This window comes from Lampetra planeri, chromosome 50, assembly GCF_965212315.1.
Source record: "Lampetra planeri chromosome 50, kcLamPlan1.2.h2, whole genome shotgun sequence".
NCBI lineage: Eukaryota > Metazoa > Chordata > Hyperoartia > Petromyzontiformes > Petromyzontidae > Lampetra > Lampetra planeri.
In genome coordinates, this window is record NC_136156.1 from 3595062 (window position 1) to 3616381 (window position 21320).

At 50.6% G+C, this 21320-nt stretch overlaps 1 protein-coding gene across 1 annotated transcript in view; it reads left to right on the forward strand.

The window, feature by feature from the left end:
* LOC144734117 (T-box transcription factor TBX18-like) overlaps positions 1–21320 on the forward strand; it is a 69263-nt gene that overhangs the window by 39825 nt on the left and 8118 nt on the right. The window contains 5 exon segments of the mRNA XM_078616183.1: positions 311–371; positions 373–483; positions 10738–10899; positions 14373–14437; positions 21202–21308. Coding sequence (XP_078472309.1) covers positions 311–371; positions 373–483; positions 10738–10899; positions 14373–14437; positions 21202–21308 — 506 coding nt within the window.

The following is a 21320-nucleotide window of genomic DNA, read 5'->3' on the forward strand; positions in this document are numbered from 1 at the left end:
ACAAACACCCCACCCCCCAGTGTAGCCTGAACAGACTGTAGGGGCAAGTGCTGTTAGCGAGTAGCACCTATGAAGGCCGACACGGCACACGATGGGGTGGGTGACCAGCACCACGCCGGGCCGCCTTTGTCTCCCTAGTGGCGATGTTGACACACCGCACTAGCTACTCATTTGCGGCTGAGTCGACCAGCATCGGTTCAAAATAATCGGGGAAATCGAACCCGTGCGGTCGCCGGCTTCGTAGCGCAGCGCAGCGCTAACCGCTACGACAATCGCTGCTCTCTATCAACACGCGCACACGCACACGCAGGTACGTGTACCACAGTTCCAAGTGGATCGTGGCTGGCAACGCAGACGCGGCAACCCCCTCATCGCCTCTACCTCCACCCGGACTCTCCGGCCTCGGGGGACACGTGGGCGCGCGGAGTGGTCAGCTTCGACCGAGCGAAACTCACCAACAACGAGCTGGATGAGAGTGGACACGTAAGTGTCCCGTCGCACGCGCACGGCACGGCCAGAGAGGGCCCACTCACCCTGCTCCCCCCCCTGCTCCCCCTTCTCCCCCCCCTGCTCCCCCCCCTGCTCCCCCCTTGCTCCCTCACCCCCCCTCCCCAAAGAAGGTCCCATCGCACGCGCACGGCACGGCCAGAGAGGGCCCACTCACCCTGCTCCCCCCCCTGCTCCCCCTTCTCCCCCCCTGCTCCCCCCCCTGCTCCCCCCTTGCTCCCTCACCCCCCCTCCCCAAAGAAGGTCCCATCGCACGCGCACGGCACGGCCAGAGAGGGCCCACTCACCCTGCTTCCACCCCCCCTGCTCCCCCCCCCCTGCTCCCCCTTCTCCCCCCTTCTCCCCCCCCTGCTCCCCCCTGCTCCCCCCTGCCCCCCCCCTGCTCCCCCCCTGCCCCCCCCCCCTGCTCTCCCCCCTGCCCCCCCCCTGCTCCCCCCCTGCTCCCCCCCTGCCCCCCCCCTGCCCCCCCCCTGCCCCCCCCCCTGCCCCCCCCCTGCCCCCCCCCTGCCCCCCCCTGCCCCCCCTGCTCCCCCCCTGCTCCCCCCTTGCTCCCTTACCCCCCCCCCCGCTCGAAACGGTCTCGTCGGGGTGACGTGATGTTAACTGTCTCGCCTGGTATACTGGAGGGCCGTGGGTTTCGATCTCGACCCTGACGCCTGCTGCTGTATATTTGGAGTGTGCGTGTCTCTCTCTCTCTCTCCCCGTGGTCGCGTGGATTTGTATCCGGCTCCTCCGGTTGTTTCTCTCCACATTTAGAATCAACGTCACGCGTTTAAGAGTATTTATTTGGCTGCTATAAATGTCCGCGTGATGAGCCAATTATCGAGGATTCGCTTGTGGCCAGGTCGCTTCAGGAAAAGAGCCATATAGCTCAGTGGGCCTTACCTGGTGAAATAAAATAAAAATTATAAAAAATGTAGTTTATAGATAAGGGGGGGGGGGTTACACAAAATAGCTCCCCCCACCCCCCTCCTCAGCCGCCCGCCCCCTTCCCAAAGAGGGCATCCACCACGTGGCATTGAAGCCTCGGGCCCCTGCGGGAACTTCTGGGCTGTGCTTGTGCAGAGCACGGGGCTCGTGCAGCTGCGAGCTCCTTCTTGTTGTTGCAAGTTCCTTGCTCACGCGATCGAGGGGCCTGTTGATGACATCGTCGCTACGTCTACGCAGTGGGCAGTCTCTCGGGCGAGCTCTCTTCCCTGCCTCCTCCCCCCCCGACGCCTTCAAAATAAACCGGCAGTATTACATCGGACACCGTGATGTCGAAGCGCGGGGGCCCCCCCAAAACGCGGGGCACAGGGCGGTCGCCCCGATTATCCGTGCACCCTAGGGACGGCTCTGCATTCATTCAGCTACCAGTCTCCCCTTCACCGGTTACCGAGCCCTTCGAGCGACGATGTATCCGGTGCAAGCATCACTTTACGTTTCAACAGTCGGTATGATGATGATGATCTCTCTGGTTTGGAGCGTTCCCTGATCCACGTGTTCCTCTCGTCTGTCGGCCACCCACCCAGCATGCATCTTGCCCTTCTTTCTTTGCACATCTTTAAAAAAAAAAAAATTATTCCGCTATCTTTGCCCGTTATCCACGCTTCTTAATCCATACGCTCGTGGCAGATATTAGTGACTGAAAACTTTCCTCACCGGATACGTGATAGAATTTCTTCACTTTCAAATAATACCATTTTCTTCCCAAAAGGCGCGCCGTTATTAACTCACTCTGCCCATCCATCATCCCTCCGGGGTCGACACAACGAGCACCAATTTGTGTGGAAGTTACACAGCGGTTCATCCTATTTATCCGACGGATAAACTTGCCCGCGGCTCCAACGGAGACCCGCGGAATTTCCACCACGCCTAGCCGAGGGCTATAAAGAGGGGATGACTGTAGCCTCCACATCTCAGTTAAGCAAGATTTCATGTTGGCTGTGTTTTTTTTATGTCTTCGGTGACTGGTGCTAATTAGTGCTGTCGACGCCACGGCTTGCCAATATCAGCGCAACAAGTGTAATCATACACATGCGTGTGTACGTGTGTGTACGTGTGTGTACACAAGACCAGTGGGGAGCGGTGGCGCAGTGGTTAGCGCGCGCTGCCTTTACGAAACTCCTGGCGACCCGCGTTCGATTCCCGCTCACGGCCAACACCGGTGACGATTATCTGAACCGATCCTGGGCCTCCCCTAGGTCGACTCAGCCTCAAATTATTAACCACTATGGAGACGAACGCGGGTGGTGCTACTCGCTAGCAGCACTTGCCCCGACAATTCGTTAAGGCTATACGGGGGGTCTTTGTCTTTGTGTACACGGGGTCTATGCAACACCGTGCCACCTTAATTACCTCCCTAATATTAGCTGCAGACGTAAGGCTAGCCCTGACATTAAACCGTCGCCATGAATCACACGAACGCCGGCCTCTCCCGTCTCTAATCATAGTCCAGCGTCCCACGCTCACAATAACTCAGCCCTAACCCTCGAGTTGACAGTTCATCCTATTTCTAACCTCACTGGTGCCCAAGTGCAATTAACAAACAAATACACACGCACACACGTGGCCTATCATCGCATTCGTCAATAACACCACGTGGCAATAACGTTGTGAATGCAATTAGCGACGTTTCGGGCAACGCCCCATCTTCAAAGCAGATCCATAGCACATACGTCGATTGCTCGCTAACAGCACTTGCCCCTACAGTCTATGAAGGCTAAACGGGGGGTCTTTGAAGGCTTCTCACGCGGCGCAAAGGGGTGGGAGAGACGCGGTTGTAATTACTGGCGAAACGTCGTGCAAATGTTGCGGATGTACTCTCCGACACACCGGTGTAGTGCTGTACTAGTAACGAATTGGCATGTTCTGTTTACGTGAAAATCTTCGCTAATTGGCTGTGTCGGGTTTATATTTACGCGATCTAACCCCCCCCCCCCCAAAAAAAAATCCGAAATGATGGATGATATTGCTCGTGGAAGTCTCCGACATGTGCAACCTTGGCTCTCTGTGCGCGTCGTGAGTGCTCACGTGGAGTCATTGATTTACCCCTCCCCCCCAACACTATTTATTTTACCTTTTAGGCGGGCATACATTTCACGTCTGTCAACAGGTGTGTGTTGTTGTATATGTGTGTGTGTGTGTTGTATATGTGTGGAGCGTCAGTGGAGCGGGCAGCGCGCTGCGCTACGAATCCGGCGTCCCGAGTTCGAATACGGCTCGTGGCCAACACCTGTGACGATTGTCTAAACCGGTCCTGGGTCTCCCCTAGGTCGACTCAGCCTCAAATGAGTACCTCGTGCGGTGTGTAAACAGCGCCGCTAGGGAGACAAAGGCGGCCGGGCGTGGTGCTGGCCACCCATCCACCCTCTCGTGTGCCGTGCCGGCCTTCATAGGTGCTACTCGCTCACAACACTTGACCCACTTCCGGCCGCCTTTGTCTCCCCAGTGGCGATGTTTTTACACACCGCACCAGGTATTCATTTGAGGCTGAGTCGACCTAGGGGATGGCCCAGGATCGGTTAAGATAATCGTCACTGGTGTCGGCCGTGAGCAGGAATCGATACGTACACACAGACATGCATGCATACACACATATACCATACACACATATACCATTCATACACACAGACACACCTCTACATAAACATCGCGATACACACAGAGATACAACATTGTGTACTGTGTGTGTGTTCTGTGTGTGTGTACTGTGTGTGTATTGTGTGTGTACTATCTATGTACTGTGTGTACTGTGTGTGTACTGTGCTTGTGTGTGCACTTCAAGGCCGTAATTATAATATTCATATATGCTCAAAATGTCCCCCCAATATATAGCTATCAAAAATATTTAAAAATAATAATTGTTATGCTATGTAAATAAAAATAACAATTTGCTAAACCTTGGCCACAATATCTGGAATTGCCTTCATATAAATCGATGCATAGATTTCTGTTTATACGATTGTGGTTATGGTTGTACTTTATTAATCCCTAATCTCTGCCATTACATACAATGAAACAAGAAAAGGTTAAAATGAAAAAAACAGAGCAATGTAATACAATACACTATTAGACATTATTGTAAAAAAATAATGAAAAGTCCATCCAATATGTTAGTGAATTTTTTAATATTTTAGGCAGGAAATGAGTTATCAAAATTATATTTTTTTCTGGGGGGGGGGACCCCCAGACCCCCAGACCCCCTAGAATATTTGGTCCCCACCAATGTTGACTCCATGGCTACGGCCTTGGTGCACTGTGTGTACTGTGTGTGTGCACTTTGTGTGTGTACTGTGTGTGTACTGTGTGTGCACTTTGTGTGTGTATTGTGTTTGTACTGTTTGTTTATACTGTGTATATGCTGTGTGTAATGTGTGCACTCTGTGTGTACTGTGTGTGTTCTGTGTGTATTGTGTGTTTGTACTGTGTTATGCTGTGTGTACTGTGTGTGTGCTGTTTGAATTGTGCGTTTATACTGTGTATATGGTGTGTGTAATGTGTGCACTGTGTGTGTGCTGTGTGTACTGTGTGTTTGTACTGTGTTATGATGTGTGTACTGTGTGTGTGCTGTGTGTACTGTGTGTGTGCGCACTGTGTGTACTGTGTGTGTGCTGCTTGTACTGTGTGTTTATACTGTGTATATGGTGTGTGTGTAATGGGTGTATGTGCACTCTGTGTGTACTGTGTGCGTACTGTGTGTGTGTGCGCCTGTGTGTGTACTGTGTGTACTGTGTGTGTGCTGTTTGTACTGTGTGTTCATACTGTGTATATGGTGTGTGTGTGTAATGGGTGTATGTGCACTCTGTGTGTACTGTGTGTGTACTATGTGTGCTGTTTGTGTGTGTACTGTGTGTGTGATGTGTGTACTGTGTGTGTGCTGTGTGTACTGTGTGTGTGTGTGTGCGCACTGTGTGTGTACTGTGTGTACTGTGTGTGTGCTGTTTGTACTGTGTGTTTATACTGTGTATATGGTGTGTGTGTGTGTAATGGGTGTATGTGTACTGTGTGTGTACTGTGTGTGTACTGTGTGTGCTGTTTGTGTGTGTACTGTGTGTGTGATGTGTGTACTGTGTGTGTGATGTGTGTACTGTGTGTGTGCTGTGTGTACTGTGTGTGTGTGCGCACTGTGTGTGTACTGTGTGTACTGTGTGTGTGCTGTTTGTACTGTGTTTATACTGTGTATATGGTGTGTGTGTATGTGTACTGTGTGTGTACTGTGTGCGTGTCAGGCAGCTGCCTCCAAGCGCGATTCGCTTTGTGCGCATTTAATTTTTTGGAACGCATCCACTAGCGCCGCATAGAGCGAGGCGGGGACACCTCCAACCGGTTCCACACCGCGGGATCGAGGGAGCGCAGCAAATGGAGAGCGCTCGCGTTCGCGTTCGCCAACACTGAAGAATGCGGACTTGTGCTGCGTGTTAGACCTTTAAAAGGGTTCTCTTGTGTTGCCTCGCAAAGCGATAAATTCAAGGCTTCAACGCACGGCGTATACCGTGCCCCCCCCCTCACCTCTACCCTCCCCCCCCCCATTTCACGTTGTTATTAATATTGTTATTAATAATAATATTACGCGCACCGAGCGAGAGTATATATTACTGTGATTGTAGGATATTAATTGTTGCGCAAATAAACTTTGCACGTGGGTTTGAGCCGCGGCTAAGGAGTGTGTTCTCAAAGCCCGGCTTGAAATGAAATGTCTCGTTCGGCCTTGGCAGTTGTTTGTTTATTTCATTATTTTGGAATCCCGGCTAACCATAAATCAAACCCGCAAGTTTTAAAACGCGCCGCATTGCGCCGTGCGAGCGATATTAGCGCGTATAATGTCTTAAGTATGTTTCATTGCGGTGTCATTTTTCCATCCACTGCTGGATGAAGGTCACGATAAGAATTTAAAACTGCGAAAATCAGACGAGTGTTTACAATTGTAATTCTTGCTATAGTCATATACTGTAAGGCCAACCCTCGGATCGCGGATGGCTGAATAGAAGACATATCGATACCGTTACGAGCGGTAGTGTAGCGGTTAGCGCGCTGCGCTATGAACCCGGCGACACGGGTTCGATTCCCGCTCACGGCCAACACCAGTGACGATTATCTGAACCGGTCCCGGGCCTCCCCTAGGTCGACTCAGCCTCAAATGAGTACCTGCTGCGGACGGGCGGGGTGCTGGCCCCACCCAACCCCCCTCGTGTGCCATGCCGGCCTTCATAGGTGCTCGCTAACAGCACTTGCCCCTACAGTCTGTTAAGACTATATGGGGGATCTTTGTTGTGCGTTACGAACCTGGCGACCGGAGTTCGATTCCCGCTCACGGCCATCACCGGTGACGATGATCTGAACTCCCCTAGGTTGATTCAACCTTAAAATAATTACCTGTTGTGATGGGAAGACAAAGGCTGCCTGGAGTGTTACCCGCTACCCACGCCCTCGTGTGCCGTGCCGGCTTTCATAGGTGCTGCTTCCTAGCAGCACTTGCCCCAACATCCTGCTAAAGGCTATACGGGGGGGGGATCTTTATCTTTGTGTATCTGTATTCGCGTATGTGTTTGAGAATATGTGTGCATACGAGTTGTCTGTGTACATGAACACACACACGCACGTAAGATACAATTTTTGACAGTCAATAATCAATCAACTGCTGTGTATATGCGTATCCGTATTAATATTTAGACGTGAGCACATTTATACATCAGTAGCCTGATGGGACCTGAACCGTGACATTTCACGGCCGCGCTGTAGCTCGGTGCCACCACCACCAACAACAACAATAACAACAACAATAACAACAACAATAACAACAACAATAATACTCATAACAGCAGCGGCGGCGATGTGAGAGAAACGAATAACTCTCACTTGACTCTCTCTCTCGCTTTAGACGAATAACTCTCACCACCGGGGCACTCGTGCGTGACCTCTCGGGCGAGAACGTCTCTCATAATGACCGTGTAATTGTTCTCAGAAGGCGGCGCGTGTACGTGCGTACCCGCACACGTGTGCGAGTGCTGTGTGCTGTGTACGTGCGCGTCACACACGTGTGTGTGTGTGCTGTGTACGTGCGTAACCGCACACGTGTGCGAGTGCTGTGTGCTGTGTGCGTGCGCGTCACACACGTGTGTGTGTGTGTGCTGTGTACGTGCGTACCCGCACACGTGTGCGAGTGCTGTGTGCTGTGTACGTGCGTTCCATACACGTGTGTGTGTGCTGTGTACGTGCGTGCGTGCAACACGTGTGTAAGTGTGCGCTCGCTAACACAGCACTTGCCCCAACAGTCCGTTGAGGCTATTCGGGTATTCGGGGGATCTTTGTCTTTGTTTGTATAGGTGTGGGGAGCGGTGGTGTAGCAGTTAGCGCGCTACGCTACGAACCCGGCGACCCGAGTTCGATGCCCGCTCACGGCCAACACCGGTTACGAATGATCTGAACCGGTCCTGGGCCTCCCCTAGGTCGACTCAGCCTCAAATGAGTACCTGGTGCGGTGTGTCAAGGCGGCCCGGCGTGGTGCTGGCCACCCACCTCATTCGTGTGCCGTGCCGGCCTTCATAGGCGCTCGCTAACAGCACTTGCCTCATCAGTAAGCGCGGGTTATACGGGGGATCTTTGTCTTTGTTTCGTATATGTGTAAGCGTGCGAGAGAAATGGAGAGGGTTAGATGGGGGGGGTAGCTAATGGCCAATGACCCCGAGGCTCAATTAGCGGCACCGCTTTGCGTGTTTTGCGTGTGAGGTGTGCGCGTGAGAGTTCATAAACGTGGGAATCGGAGGCCCTGGGTCAAAATTCCCCCGCACTGCGCCCCCCCAACCCCTCCCCCCCCGGAATAACCCCCCACTACCCTCCTCCACCCCCTCCCCACCACCAATACCGACCCAGTTCCCCCCCCCCATCCCCTACTCACCCACCTACCCCACCATCGTACCGCTGATGATCACCGTGCGTGCGCGTGGCTGTGGCGCTCTGTCCGATGCGGCGTTCGCGTCGTTAGCACCCACGCGCCGTTCCAGGAACGCTGTCCGACGTTTCGCTGCACGTTCCGGTCGGCGTCTTCAGTTCGACCGAATCTTGCTCGGCTCGTCAGATAGTGGATGCTAAGCAGGCGTTGAGCCTGGCTAGCGCCTGCTCGGGTGCTCACCGTGCGAAAACGAGCTTGTTAAAGAAATGCTGAGCTACGTGATGGGCAGTGGAGGACACAATCCAACGTTGTACTGCACTACGCTCCAACGTCTATGCTCCCCCCACCTCCCCATTCACCGATCCGCACTTGACACCAGCGTAGTAAAATTTTGATTTAAAGCTTTCGTGACTGCAGGGATTCATCTTCTTGGTTCTTTCGGTAAAGTCACGTAGAATGGAAATAATAAAATAATAAGAATTAAACATAATAAAATAATTCTCACGAAGTTTCGGCCACAACGCAAGCATCCGTCCTCAGGTGAAGAACAGGTCTGTCGAGAAGACAGAGTCTGAATGACTCTGCCTTCTCGTTGTGGCCGAAACGTCGTGAGAATTATTTTATTATGTTTTATTTTTATTATTTTATTATTTCCATTCTACGTGACTTTACCGAAAGAACCAAGAAGATGACCAGCGTAGTAGTGAAGTGTGGTGGTATCACGCACGCGACCCCCACCCCGTGCAACGTTCATGGGTCACCTTCATCCAACAGTGGATCGAGCACGTCCGATGATGAATGCTGCGCGCTACTCTCTCAAGGGGGTGGAGGACAAGGATTTGCATTTCACAGTGGCCCTTGCTTAAATCTCGTCTCGAGCAAAACGTCGAGTTCCCCTGCTGCAGTTGTCGCCTAGGGGACCACCTCGTGGCAGCTGTCTCTGGTACGGCACAAAGTGAAAGCAGCAATCCAGATGTGACGTCAAGCACAGAGTGCATCGACTTGCTGAAGGGGAATTACGTTTGCAATATTTTCAGTGCCTCGTCACTTGATAAAGGAGTTCCCTTGGTTTGTGTGCGGTTTTTATCATTTTTGTTTTGCTGTTGTCATTTTGGTGAGCTGGTCGCTTGAGTTCAGACCTGGGTAAATAAAATAAACTTGAAATATGAACTCACTCCCCCACCATCTCACCAACCCACTCACTCATTCACTCACCCACCATATCACCCAACCACTCATTCACTCACTCATTCACTCACCCACTCACTCACTCTTTCAATCACTCTGCCATCATCTCACTCACCCATCATCTCACCCACCCACTCTTTCAATCACTCTCCCACCATCTCACTCACTCACCCATCATCTCACTCACTCACCCATCATCTCACCCACCCACTCTTCCAATCACTCTCCCACCATCTCCATCTCAGTCACTCACCCATCACCCACTCTTTCAATCAATCTCCCACCATCTCACTCACCCAACCATAATCTCACCCACTCTTTCATTCACTCTCCCACCATCTCACTGACTCACTCACTCACCCACCATCTCACTCCCTCACCCATCATCTCGCCCACCCACTCACCCACTCTTTCAATCACTCTCCCACCATCTCACTCACTCACCCATCATCTCACCCACTCTTTCAATCACTCTCCCACCATCTCACTCACTCACTCACTCACTCACCCACCATCTCACTCACTCACCCATCATCTCGCCCACCCACTCACCCACTCTTTCAAACACTCTCCCACCATCTCACTCACTCACCCACCCACCATCTCACTCACTCACCCATCATCTCGCCCACCCACTCACCCACTCTTTCAATCACTCTCCCACCATCTCACTCACCCATCCATCATCTCACCCACTCTTTCAAACACTCTCCCACCATCTCACTCACTCACTCACCCATCATCTCACTCACTCACCCATCATCTCACCCACCCACTCTTTAAATCACTCTCCCACCATCTCACTCACTCACCCACCATCTCACTCACTCACCCATCATCTCGCCCACCCACTCACCCACTCTTTCAATCACTCTCCCACCATCTCACTCACTCTCCCACCATCTCACTCACTCACTCACCCACCATCTCACTCACTCACCAATCATCTCGCCCACCCACTCACCCACTCTTTCAATCACTCTCCCACCATCTCACTCACTCACCCACCCACCATCTCACTCACTCACTCACTCACCCATCCACCCCCCCCCCTCTCGCAAAGGACACTCGTCCTCTCCTCTCGCGTTCTCCCACCTCGCCTTGGCGACGCGAATTCGCCCTTGAACCTGACTCACGGCACCGTCCGCCTGCCCTCCCCGTGCCCCGCGCAGATCATCCTCCACTCGATGCACCGCTACCTCCCGCGTGTCCACGTGGTGCGCAAGGAGGCGGGCGGAGCGCACGCGGTGCCGTGCCCCACGGCGGACAACAGTCGCGCCTTCTCCTTCCCCGAGACGGTGTTCACCACCGTGACGGCCTACCAGAACCAGCAGGTGGGGCAGCAGCAGCAGCAGCAGCGGCAATACAAACACCAACAACAACACAGTCAACAACAACACTACCACCAACAACATCAACAGCAGCAACAACAACAATACCAGCAACAACAACACCGGCAACAACAACACTACCACCACTAACAAGAACACCAACAACAACACCACCACCAACAACAACACCACCAACAACAACACCGTCAACAACAACACTACCACCACCAACATCAACAGCAGCAACAATACCAGCAACAACAACACCGGCAACAACAACACTACCACCAACAACATCAACAGCAACAACAATATCAGCAACAACAACACCGTCAACAACAACACTACCACCACCAACATCAACAGCAGCAACAATACCAGCAACAACAACACCGGCAACAACAACACTACCACCACCAACAAGAACACCAACAACAACACCACCACCAACAACAACACCACCAACAACAACACCGTCAACAACAACACTACCACCACCAACATCAACAGCAGCAACAATATCAGCAACAACAACACCGTCAACAACAACACTACCACCACCAACATCAACAGCAGCAACAATACCAGCAACAACAACACCGGCAACAACAACACTACCACCACCAACAAGAACACCAACAACAACACCACCACCAACAACAACACCACCAACAACAACACCGGCAACAACAACACTACCACCACCAACATCAACAGCAGCAACAACAACAATGCCAGCAACAACAACACTGGCAACAACAACACTACCACCACTAACAAGAACACCAACAACAACACCACCACCAACAACAACACTACCAACAACAACACCGTCAACAACAACACTACCACCACCAACATCAACAGCAGCAACAACAACAATGCCAGCAACAACAACACCGGCAACAACAACACTACCACCACCAACAAGAACACCAACAACAACAACACCAACAACAACAATAACACCACCATCAACAACATCACCAACAACACTACCAACAACAACACCACTACCACCACCAACAACTTCACCAATACCAACAACATCACCACTACCAACAACAACACTACCACCACCACCAACATCACCACCAACAACATTACCAACAACACTACCAACAACAACAATATCACCAATATCAACAACATCACCAATACCAACAACAACACTGCCACCACCAACACCAACATCACCACCAACAACACCACACACAACACCACCAACATTACCACCAACAGCAACACCACCACCAACAACAGCACCACCACCAACAACAGCACCACCACCAAAAACATCATCACCACCAACAACATCATCACCACCACCAACAACATCATCACCAACAACAAGAACATCACCAATGCTGCCAACACCACCACCAGCACCAACAACACCAACAACACAAACGCCTCCTTCCACGCCTATGCTCGCACCACCAAATCCACTATCAACAACAAAAGCACCACCACCAACGAGATCACATCCGCCACCACCGTCTCCACCACCACCACACCACCACCACCCCACCACTACACCACCACCAACCACACCACCACCACACAGGGACGATGGGCTGAGCCTCCAGCATTCTAACTCGCAAACCCGTGGCATTGCGAGCCGCTCGCAGCTCGAACACTGAGCCACTGGTACACACACACAAACACTATATATATACTATATACACACTATAGGGGCCGTCCATAAATGACGTCACGCACCTGGGGGGGGGGGGGGAGGTCAGACATTTGTGACGATGTGTGACGAGGGGGGGGGGGTGTTTGAGAAATGTGACGTCACATCAAAATGCGCAACTTTAAATTAATATAGACAACACGTTCTACTTAATCAAATTTACTTTTTAATAGATGTTTTCTCCTACAACATCAGAGTGCAGCGCCACATGAAATACGCACTACAATGACAATAGTTTAAAGCGATCTGAAGCATGTTTTATTTGGGGGGGGGGGGCAGAGCTTTGTGACGTCATATTTAAGGGGGGGGGGTCTGACTTTTTGTGACGCCGTGTGACGAGGGGGGGGGGTCAAAAATCGTCAAAAATCGCGTGACGTCATTTATGGACGGCCCCATATACATTATAAATACACTATATATATATACCGACTATATACTGGACATCTGCATTCCCGCAGTATAAATACGAATTATGATTAGCACGCTTGGCTACTTACAGCGCGAAATAAATTCTACATTCATATACATGCAATATCTACACACCGCACACATACACACACTACATACACACACTCTATATGCACACTAAATATATACACACACACACACACGAAATAAATTCTACATTCATACACATGCAATATCTACACACCGCATACATACACACACTACATACACACACTCAATATGCACACTATATATACACACACACACACACGGCCACACATGTATCCGTGTATTTCATTACGAGACCTCCTTTGCCAGTAGCAAGATATAGTAATAGGTTTTTACCCTTTTATCTGGCAACAAAAGTGACACCTTTATACAAGGGATCATTTACACCATTGGAACCTCATTTGCCAGTAACAAATATTAGAATTGTTTTTTTACCCTTCTATCTGGCAATAAAACTGACACTTTTTTTTTACAAGGAGTCATGTTTGCATATACCACAATACCTGCAGAAGGGTAAAGGCGCAAAAAAAGGTGTCAGTTTTGTTGCCAGATAGAAGGGTAAAAAACCAATTATCATATTTTTTACTGGCAAATGAGGTTCCAATGGTGTAAATGTTTACCCGAGCTCTCATACTCTGATGGTGCATTGTCTTTGAGTTGTGCGCCTTTTGGCGTCATCTGGTCCAACCCATGTGAGACTAGGCTCTAAGGAAATCTGTCTCGGGTGTGGACCAATCAACTTCAAGGACAGTGCATATATTATCAGAGTTATATTTTTTGTTTGTATTATGGCTGCAGGTATTGTGGTCTATGCAAACATGACTCCTTGTAAAAAAGGTGTCAGTTTTGTTTCCAGATAGACGGGTAAAAAAACAATTATCACAAGGGATCATGTTTGCAATAACCACAACACTTGCAGTCAAAATGCAAACAAAAAAAGACAACTCTGATAATGATATGCACTGTCCTTGAAATTGATTGGTCCGCACCCTAGACGGCTTTTCTTAGAGCCCAGTCTCACATGGTGTTGGACCAGATGACGCCAAAAGGCGCACAACTCAAAAACAGCGCACTACCAGAGTATTGAGAGCTCGGGTTAAGCATTTTCATTATGAGACCTCCTTTGCCAGTAGCGAGATATAGTAATAGGTTTTTACCCTTTTATCTGGCAACAAAACTGACACCTTTATACAAGGGATCATGTTACTATACCCGTGTATTGTTCATGAACGCGGCGGCGTGGAAACGCCCGCGCTCGAAGCGACGTCCACAATCGGCGCGTCTCACTCGCCCCTTCCTCCCCCCCTCCCTCCCGCGATGTCAGATCACGCGACTCAAGATCGACCGCAACCCGTTCGCCAAAGGATTCCGTGAGTCCGGACGGAATCGGTAAGGACTTCTGCCATGGATCGGTTCCATCTCTCTTCCACCCCTCCCTTCGACCCCCCCTCCTCTCTCTACGCAAACACTCCGCACGCCACCCCCCCCTCCCCTCCCTAAAATAGAAGGCTGAAGGCGCAGCCCTGCAATGTCTTGCCCACTCTACCGCCGGCAGAAGGGGTCTCCTCTCGATTGGCCGGACGTATTGGAGAACGTGAACATACACACATCTTACCCCACCAGCCGTGCCCTGCACCACCGACTAATTCGCAAACTTGCTGACCCATGCCTCCCATGAACAGTCTCTCTCCACTGTACAGTAGATATCCACGGTCATTTTGTTCATCCGCTGCTGGATGAAGGGCGCCCTACGACACGGCGTCGATCTTGGAGGGGGAGGAGTTGTTTGACCATACTTCACCGCGGCTGGCGCGGTGCGGGTTCGTGAAGGATTTAGGAAGGGGGTTGCCCAGCACCGATCAAGAAGATATCAGTCGACGATGATTTCAGCCTCGGGGCCGTGAAATTGAACGTGGGCTAAGGCATCGTTCGTAGTGGATGCTAGAGTTGAAGCTTTCATGACTGCAAGGATCCATACTCTTTGTTTTTTTTTCGGTAAAAGTCACGTGGGTGAAAAAATAAAACTAATCAATTAAATCACGACGTTTCGGTGGCAACACAAGCCTCCGTCTTCAGTTGGAACCGTCACAGCAATATTACTGTATCAAGATGATATAGCAATTGATACAGTAATTTTGCTGTGACGGTTCCACCTGAAGACGGATGCTTGTGTTGCCTCCGAAACGTCGTGATTTAATTTATTTGTTTTCTTTTTAAACCTCCGTGTCTTTACCGAAAAAACCAAAGAGTTCGTAGTGCAATTGTGCTAATCACTGCGCCACCGCTCCACCATCCACCACCACCCGTTTAACACTCGAGAGAAGTATTATCATAATTCTTATTGTTATCGTAATCCTGGCCATCATTAAGGGAGGGTGAAGAGTGCAATGGGGATGACGTCGCTCCCCAGCTGTTGTTATCAGCTCTCGTCAGCTCTTACCCTGATCCCCGCTTTGACAACAGATCGCAAGCGTGCCCTTATCGAGCCGACAGCCTTGAAACCAAAGGTGGCACAGTCGGGTTTTTTTTACAATCGGGTTTAATTGTCTTTTGATATTAAACCCGATCATCTGAGATTGGGAGAAATCCGGTTTAATTGGTTCTAATTGTAGAACTGCACTTCGCCAACTTCTCAACGATGAGCTTCATCCATTCCAAGCTCAGGAACTCACTGGCGCCCACGATTGTGGAGACGAAGCTCGTGTTCCTCACGACCAACCTGCCCGCCGCATTCTACGACTACCTCGTGCCCGATGGCCCCGAGTACGATAGCAGCACCGACGAGGAAGCAGCCAAAGCCTTGGATCAGAGTTTCGTATTTATTTAACCAGCTTTTAATTCCCCGAAATCGGGTTTAATTGCATTAAAGAAAAAACCCGATGCCTGCCGCTGGAAAAATCGGGTTTTTTTTTCCACCCATGGCTTGAAACGGCCGGCGGCTCTGCGAGCGTTGCGCTTGAAGCGGGGCTGCTGATGAGACAGCGGATGTCGAAACTGCTCCAAATGTTTGCTCGTGTTAGAACGAGTGCCGCTTTGGCGGTGTCGCGCCGGGTTGAGAACTAAATTTCGATTTGAAGCTTTCGTGACTGCAGGGATTCATCTTCTTGGTTCTTTCGGTAAAGTCACGTAGAAGGGAAATAATAAAAATAAAACATAATAAAATACAATTCTCACGACGTTTCGGCGGACGCTGTCTTTCCGACAGCCCTGTTCTTCACCTGAGGACGGCTGCTTGCGTTGTGGCCGAAACGTCGTGAGAATTTCATTTTATTATGTTTTATTTTTATTATTTTATTATTTCCCTTCCACGTGACTTTACCGAAAGAACCAAGAAGAAGGGTCGAGAACTGGCCACGAGTCCGACGCAGGATAAGAAATGCTGTCATTGGCGAAATGTCATCGCTGCAGAAGGAGTAACTGTTGTAACCTGAACTGGTCCCAAAGAGTTACCACCGTAGCAGTAAGAAAGAGGTTGCAGGTAGAAGAAGACGATCTGATGATGATGGTGAAGCGGGCAGTGCCGAGAAGGGAACTGGGCACGATTTGGACACCTGTGTGTAGGATGGACAGCGACAGGAAGATGTCACGTTTGTTGTTCGGAAAAAATGTAAGGAAGGGTACTGATTGGAAGACCTTTGCAGAGATTGGTGCCACAAAGACGTGGCCACGACTTGAGCATTATGGGCACAAGGCAGAGAGGAAAGTGTAAATAAATGATTAAATGTGTAGGAGATACCTATGGGATATTTGCCCATGGATCGTGATGATGATGATGATGAAGTCCGTGGTGGCTGATGGAATGTAGGGGGAAAAAAAGTGCCTTAAATTTGTCACGTGGAGGGACAGATGCAGGCGAATTACTTTTGGTGTGGCCGACACATATCAGACACAAATCCAGACTGTTGGGGCAAGTGCTGTTCGCGAATGCCAGGGCACACAAGGATATGGGTGGCGAGTACCACACCAGGCCGTCTTTGTATCCCCAGTGCCGATGTTGTATACACACCGTTAATGTCGAGGAAACGCAGGACCGGCTAGGATGTTGGCCGTGAACGGGAATCGAACTCGGGTGGGCGGGGATTCGTAGCGCAGTGCGTTAAACACTGCACGACCACTCCACACACATACACATAGTCACACATATACTCATACACAAGCAGCGTACTTAGTATATTTGTATATAGCAGTGTATATACCAGACGGTTATCACTTACGCTCACGTACACTTATAAATATACTCGTATAGGCATAGATATATATACAAAAGTGGATTGACAAATTACTGTAAGCATATATGGGTATTCATATATCCACTCATATACACACGTGCCCGCATATTATCGTACATATATACATACACACACACAGATACACAAAGATCAAGACAAAGTTCCCCAGAATGCCGTGAGCAGACTATTGGGGAAAGTGCTGTTAGCGAGCACCTATGAAGGCCGAAAGGGCACACGAAGGGATGGTGTTGCCAGGACCACGCCCGGCCACCTTTGTATTCCTCGCGAAGATGTATCCACATCGCAACGAGGTACTCGTTCGAGGCTGAGTCGACATAGGGGAGGCCCGGAACTGGTTCGGATAATCGTCACCGATGCTGGTGGCCATGAGCGGGAATCGAACTCGGGTGGCCGGGATCGTGATCGTGGCTGAGCGAGCGCGAACCGCTGCGCCACCGCTCCACGACTATCGTATGAAATAAAAAAGTATTGTTATAAAATAGTAAATAATTATATAATGTGCGATTCTACATTCTCACACAGGGGGGTGGGTGGGCGGGGGGAGACGAAACACGCTTCCTCGAGCCCAATTAAGGGCTAATTAACATTGTTCTAAGCTCCCCGAGTTATGAGTTCATAAGTTCATATTGTTACACTCAGACTACGCGGCCGCCTTTCAACCGAAGCGCACAGACACTTAGGCAATGCTCGGGCCTTTAGGAATTTCATCATCGCCATCGCAATAATCATCATCACCATCATCACCAGCCACGGGATATTCACATATCCGACCGTGACCAATTAACGAATTTTGTACGCGTTTGAAATCGTTATTATTCTTTTTTATTGCGGTGCAAACTGTGATTATCTCAAGTCTAATTTGCTATAGAAGGTTCACAACTGCAGTTGATAATGACGGCAATGCAGTTGAAGTTGTTGATTTTATTGATTCATGTAGGAGTTGATGATTCATCGGATAATGATGGTGATGATAGTGGTGATGATGATGGTGCTGATGACGACGACTATGAAATGTATTATGTTGATGATATTGTTAATGATGACGGTGATAACATTGAAGATGATACTGACGATGATGCAATTGTTGATGAAAATCAACAACCGATCATTAAGATGATGATGTTCATGAGTCGATAATGATTACATTGTTCATAATCAGAAGTTTATTTCTCCAGTAATGCCCGTTGAGCTAAGCAGCTCATTCTCAAGGGCAACTCGGACGACCGATGATGACAATCACGTTAGAGGTCGCTGCCAATTCAACAACTCATGCACGTTGCTGCTGCTGCTGACATAGACGATCGACGGATATCCGATTTGAACAATGAGACCACGGCGATCCGTTCGCGAGAGACACGTCGAGAGCCCAGTCGCTTCGAATCGCTCCCCCCCCCAGCCAGCACGCCAACTCCATAACCCCGACAGAGCCACAGCCGTTCGAACTCTCTGCAACTCGACTCCGTCTCTCCGCATTCCACCACCCCGCAGACTCCGTCTCGTGTTTTCGCAGCGCGCGCGCCACCCTGAGCCCGGGTTTATCGATCTGTGCGGCCCACCGCCTCGGATTTGGTGTAACTCGCCGCGGCATTCCATCAACTTTAAAGAAGCCCGCTTAGGCGAGGAGGCAACTGCCGAGTGTTTTTGCCGCCGCCGCCGCCGCCGCTAACTAATTGGGTATAAGTATGACTTGTAAAGGGGCTGAAAACTAACCCCGCACTGCCCCCGAGTCGCTCTCTCCTACTCGCTCCCCTCCGCACACACACACATACCCCCCCCACCCTACCCTACTCACTCACCCACTCACCACCCCCCATCACCCCACCACTAGCCCACAACACGCACTCGCAGAGCTGCTCCACAGCCACCCACTCACCCACCCACCAGGACCTAGAGACAAAGATCCCCTGTATAGCCTTTAACCGACTTTCGGGGCAAGTGCTGTGAGCGTGAACTCCGTGATGGACGTACGTTGAGGCTAGGGGTGGACAGCGCTACTTGCCGGCCGCCTTTGTCTCCCCAGTGGTGATGTTTTACGCATCGCACCGGGTACACATTTGAGGCTGAGGCCCGACCACCGGTTCAGACAATCGTCGATGGTTGATCGTGACCGCGAATTGGGTTCGATCTCGAGCGGCTGACTTCGTAGCCTGCCACTGGACTCCCACTGCCCATTCATCACATCGACAAGGACACAAAATGACACGTAGCAGGCGACGTTTCAGGCAACGGTCCCTTCTCGTGTAAGCGCGTGACTCATCGCCAAGCTGTTCGTTGAGTACGGTTCATTGATTATCACGTGCATGTCGAACGATTTGTGATCGACTCGTGTACATTCTCAAGTTCGTTTTGGAAGGGATGGAGAAGCCGCGGTTCGGACCAAAATTACGCGTCGAAGAATCAGAGGGCTCGGATGTTTTGTGAGCGCAAATGACGCAACAGTCAACGCGTTCGTCAGAACACGAGCACCGTTACTCGAAACGTCGCCTATTACGCAGTGGCATCTTTCTAAGGCCACAGTGGTGATATTGGCGAGCGTGTTGTTGAAGTTGTTGTTGTTGTTGTTCTTAATTGTGGTTGTGCGCCACTCTGCCAACGCAGCAGCAGCGTTGGCAGAGATCCACGCAGCTGCTCGGAGTCTCGCACACACAAAGACAAATACAAAGAGCCCCCGTATAGCCTTAACAGACTGTTGGGGCAAGTGCTGTTAGTGAGCGCTAACCGCTACACTACCGCTCCCCACACGCACACGCACACACACACTGACTCACACACTGACACACACACTGACACACACACACTGACACACACACTGACACACACACTGACACACACACACACTGACACACACACTGACACACACACGCACATCGTCAGTTGACCGGGTAAATTCGCCTCCCGTGAGTGTGACGCTGAAGCCAATAAAAGTTGGACCAAGCTCTCTCTCGGTTGGCGCTATAATTAATACAATATACCGCAGACGTAGAGAGTTTTCCGAGACGAAACTCTTTCGTCGGGGGGGGGGGGGGGGGTTAGTATCACTCGGTGGTTAATTTTACGCGTAAAACCAAAATTAAATGTCGTGGAAACCCTCCACCACCCGACTAGACTGTCACGTTCACTACAACGATATGCTCGTGAAAATGTACAAGTGCCAATGCATGGAGTCAAACATCTGATCGATAAAGTTAAAATCTGCGCACCGATGGCCCATTAGACAAGGGGGTCGGCCAACCGACGTATGAAGAGGAGACGAGTTTATTTTTCGAATTCGGTAGTAAACCAAAATTAAAAACAACAACTCAAACTCAAAATATTTCAAGAGCCGCAATGCAACTGTGGTGAATACGAGGCGTTGGTGGTGGGGTCCCCTAATAACACAAATGTCACGAAGCAGTCGCCTTAAAGAGCCGCATGCGGTTCTGAAGATTCAGGTTCGCTGACTCCCCCCTCTGTCCTAAGACTTTCATCAATGGATTGAACGCCGATTAAGCGTCAACATTCGACATTGGTGTGAATTAATTTGGGCCCAAATCTATTCGCTAATACGTGTATTGGATCGCTGTAATATATGATGTACATTTATATATATATGTGTGTGTATGTGTATATTATGTATACATGGGTAGCGGTTACCGCGATTGTGCTACGAACCCGGTGACCCACGGCCAACGCCAGTGACAATTATCTGAACCGGTCCTGGGCCTCGCCTAGGTCGACTCAGCCTCAAGCGAGTACCTGGTGCGCCGTGTAAACATCGCCACTGGGGAGACAAAGGCGGCCGGGCGCGGTGCTGACCAGCCACCCCCTAGTGCGCCATGCCGGCCTTCATAGGTGCTCGCTAACAGCACTTGCCCCTACAGTCTGTTGAGGCTACACGGGGGATCTTTGTCTCTGTGTGTGCAGCACGGGTCTCGAGGCGCTGATGGACAGCTACACGCTGTGGCGACCCCCCGGGCGAGCGCTCTCCCTTGAGGAAGCGGCGGCGGGCGGGCGCCTCCACGCCACTCAAGGTGGGGTGGGAG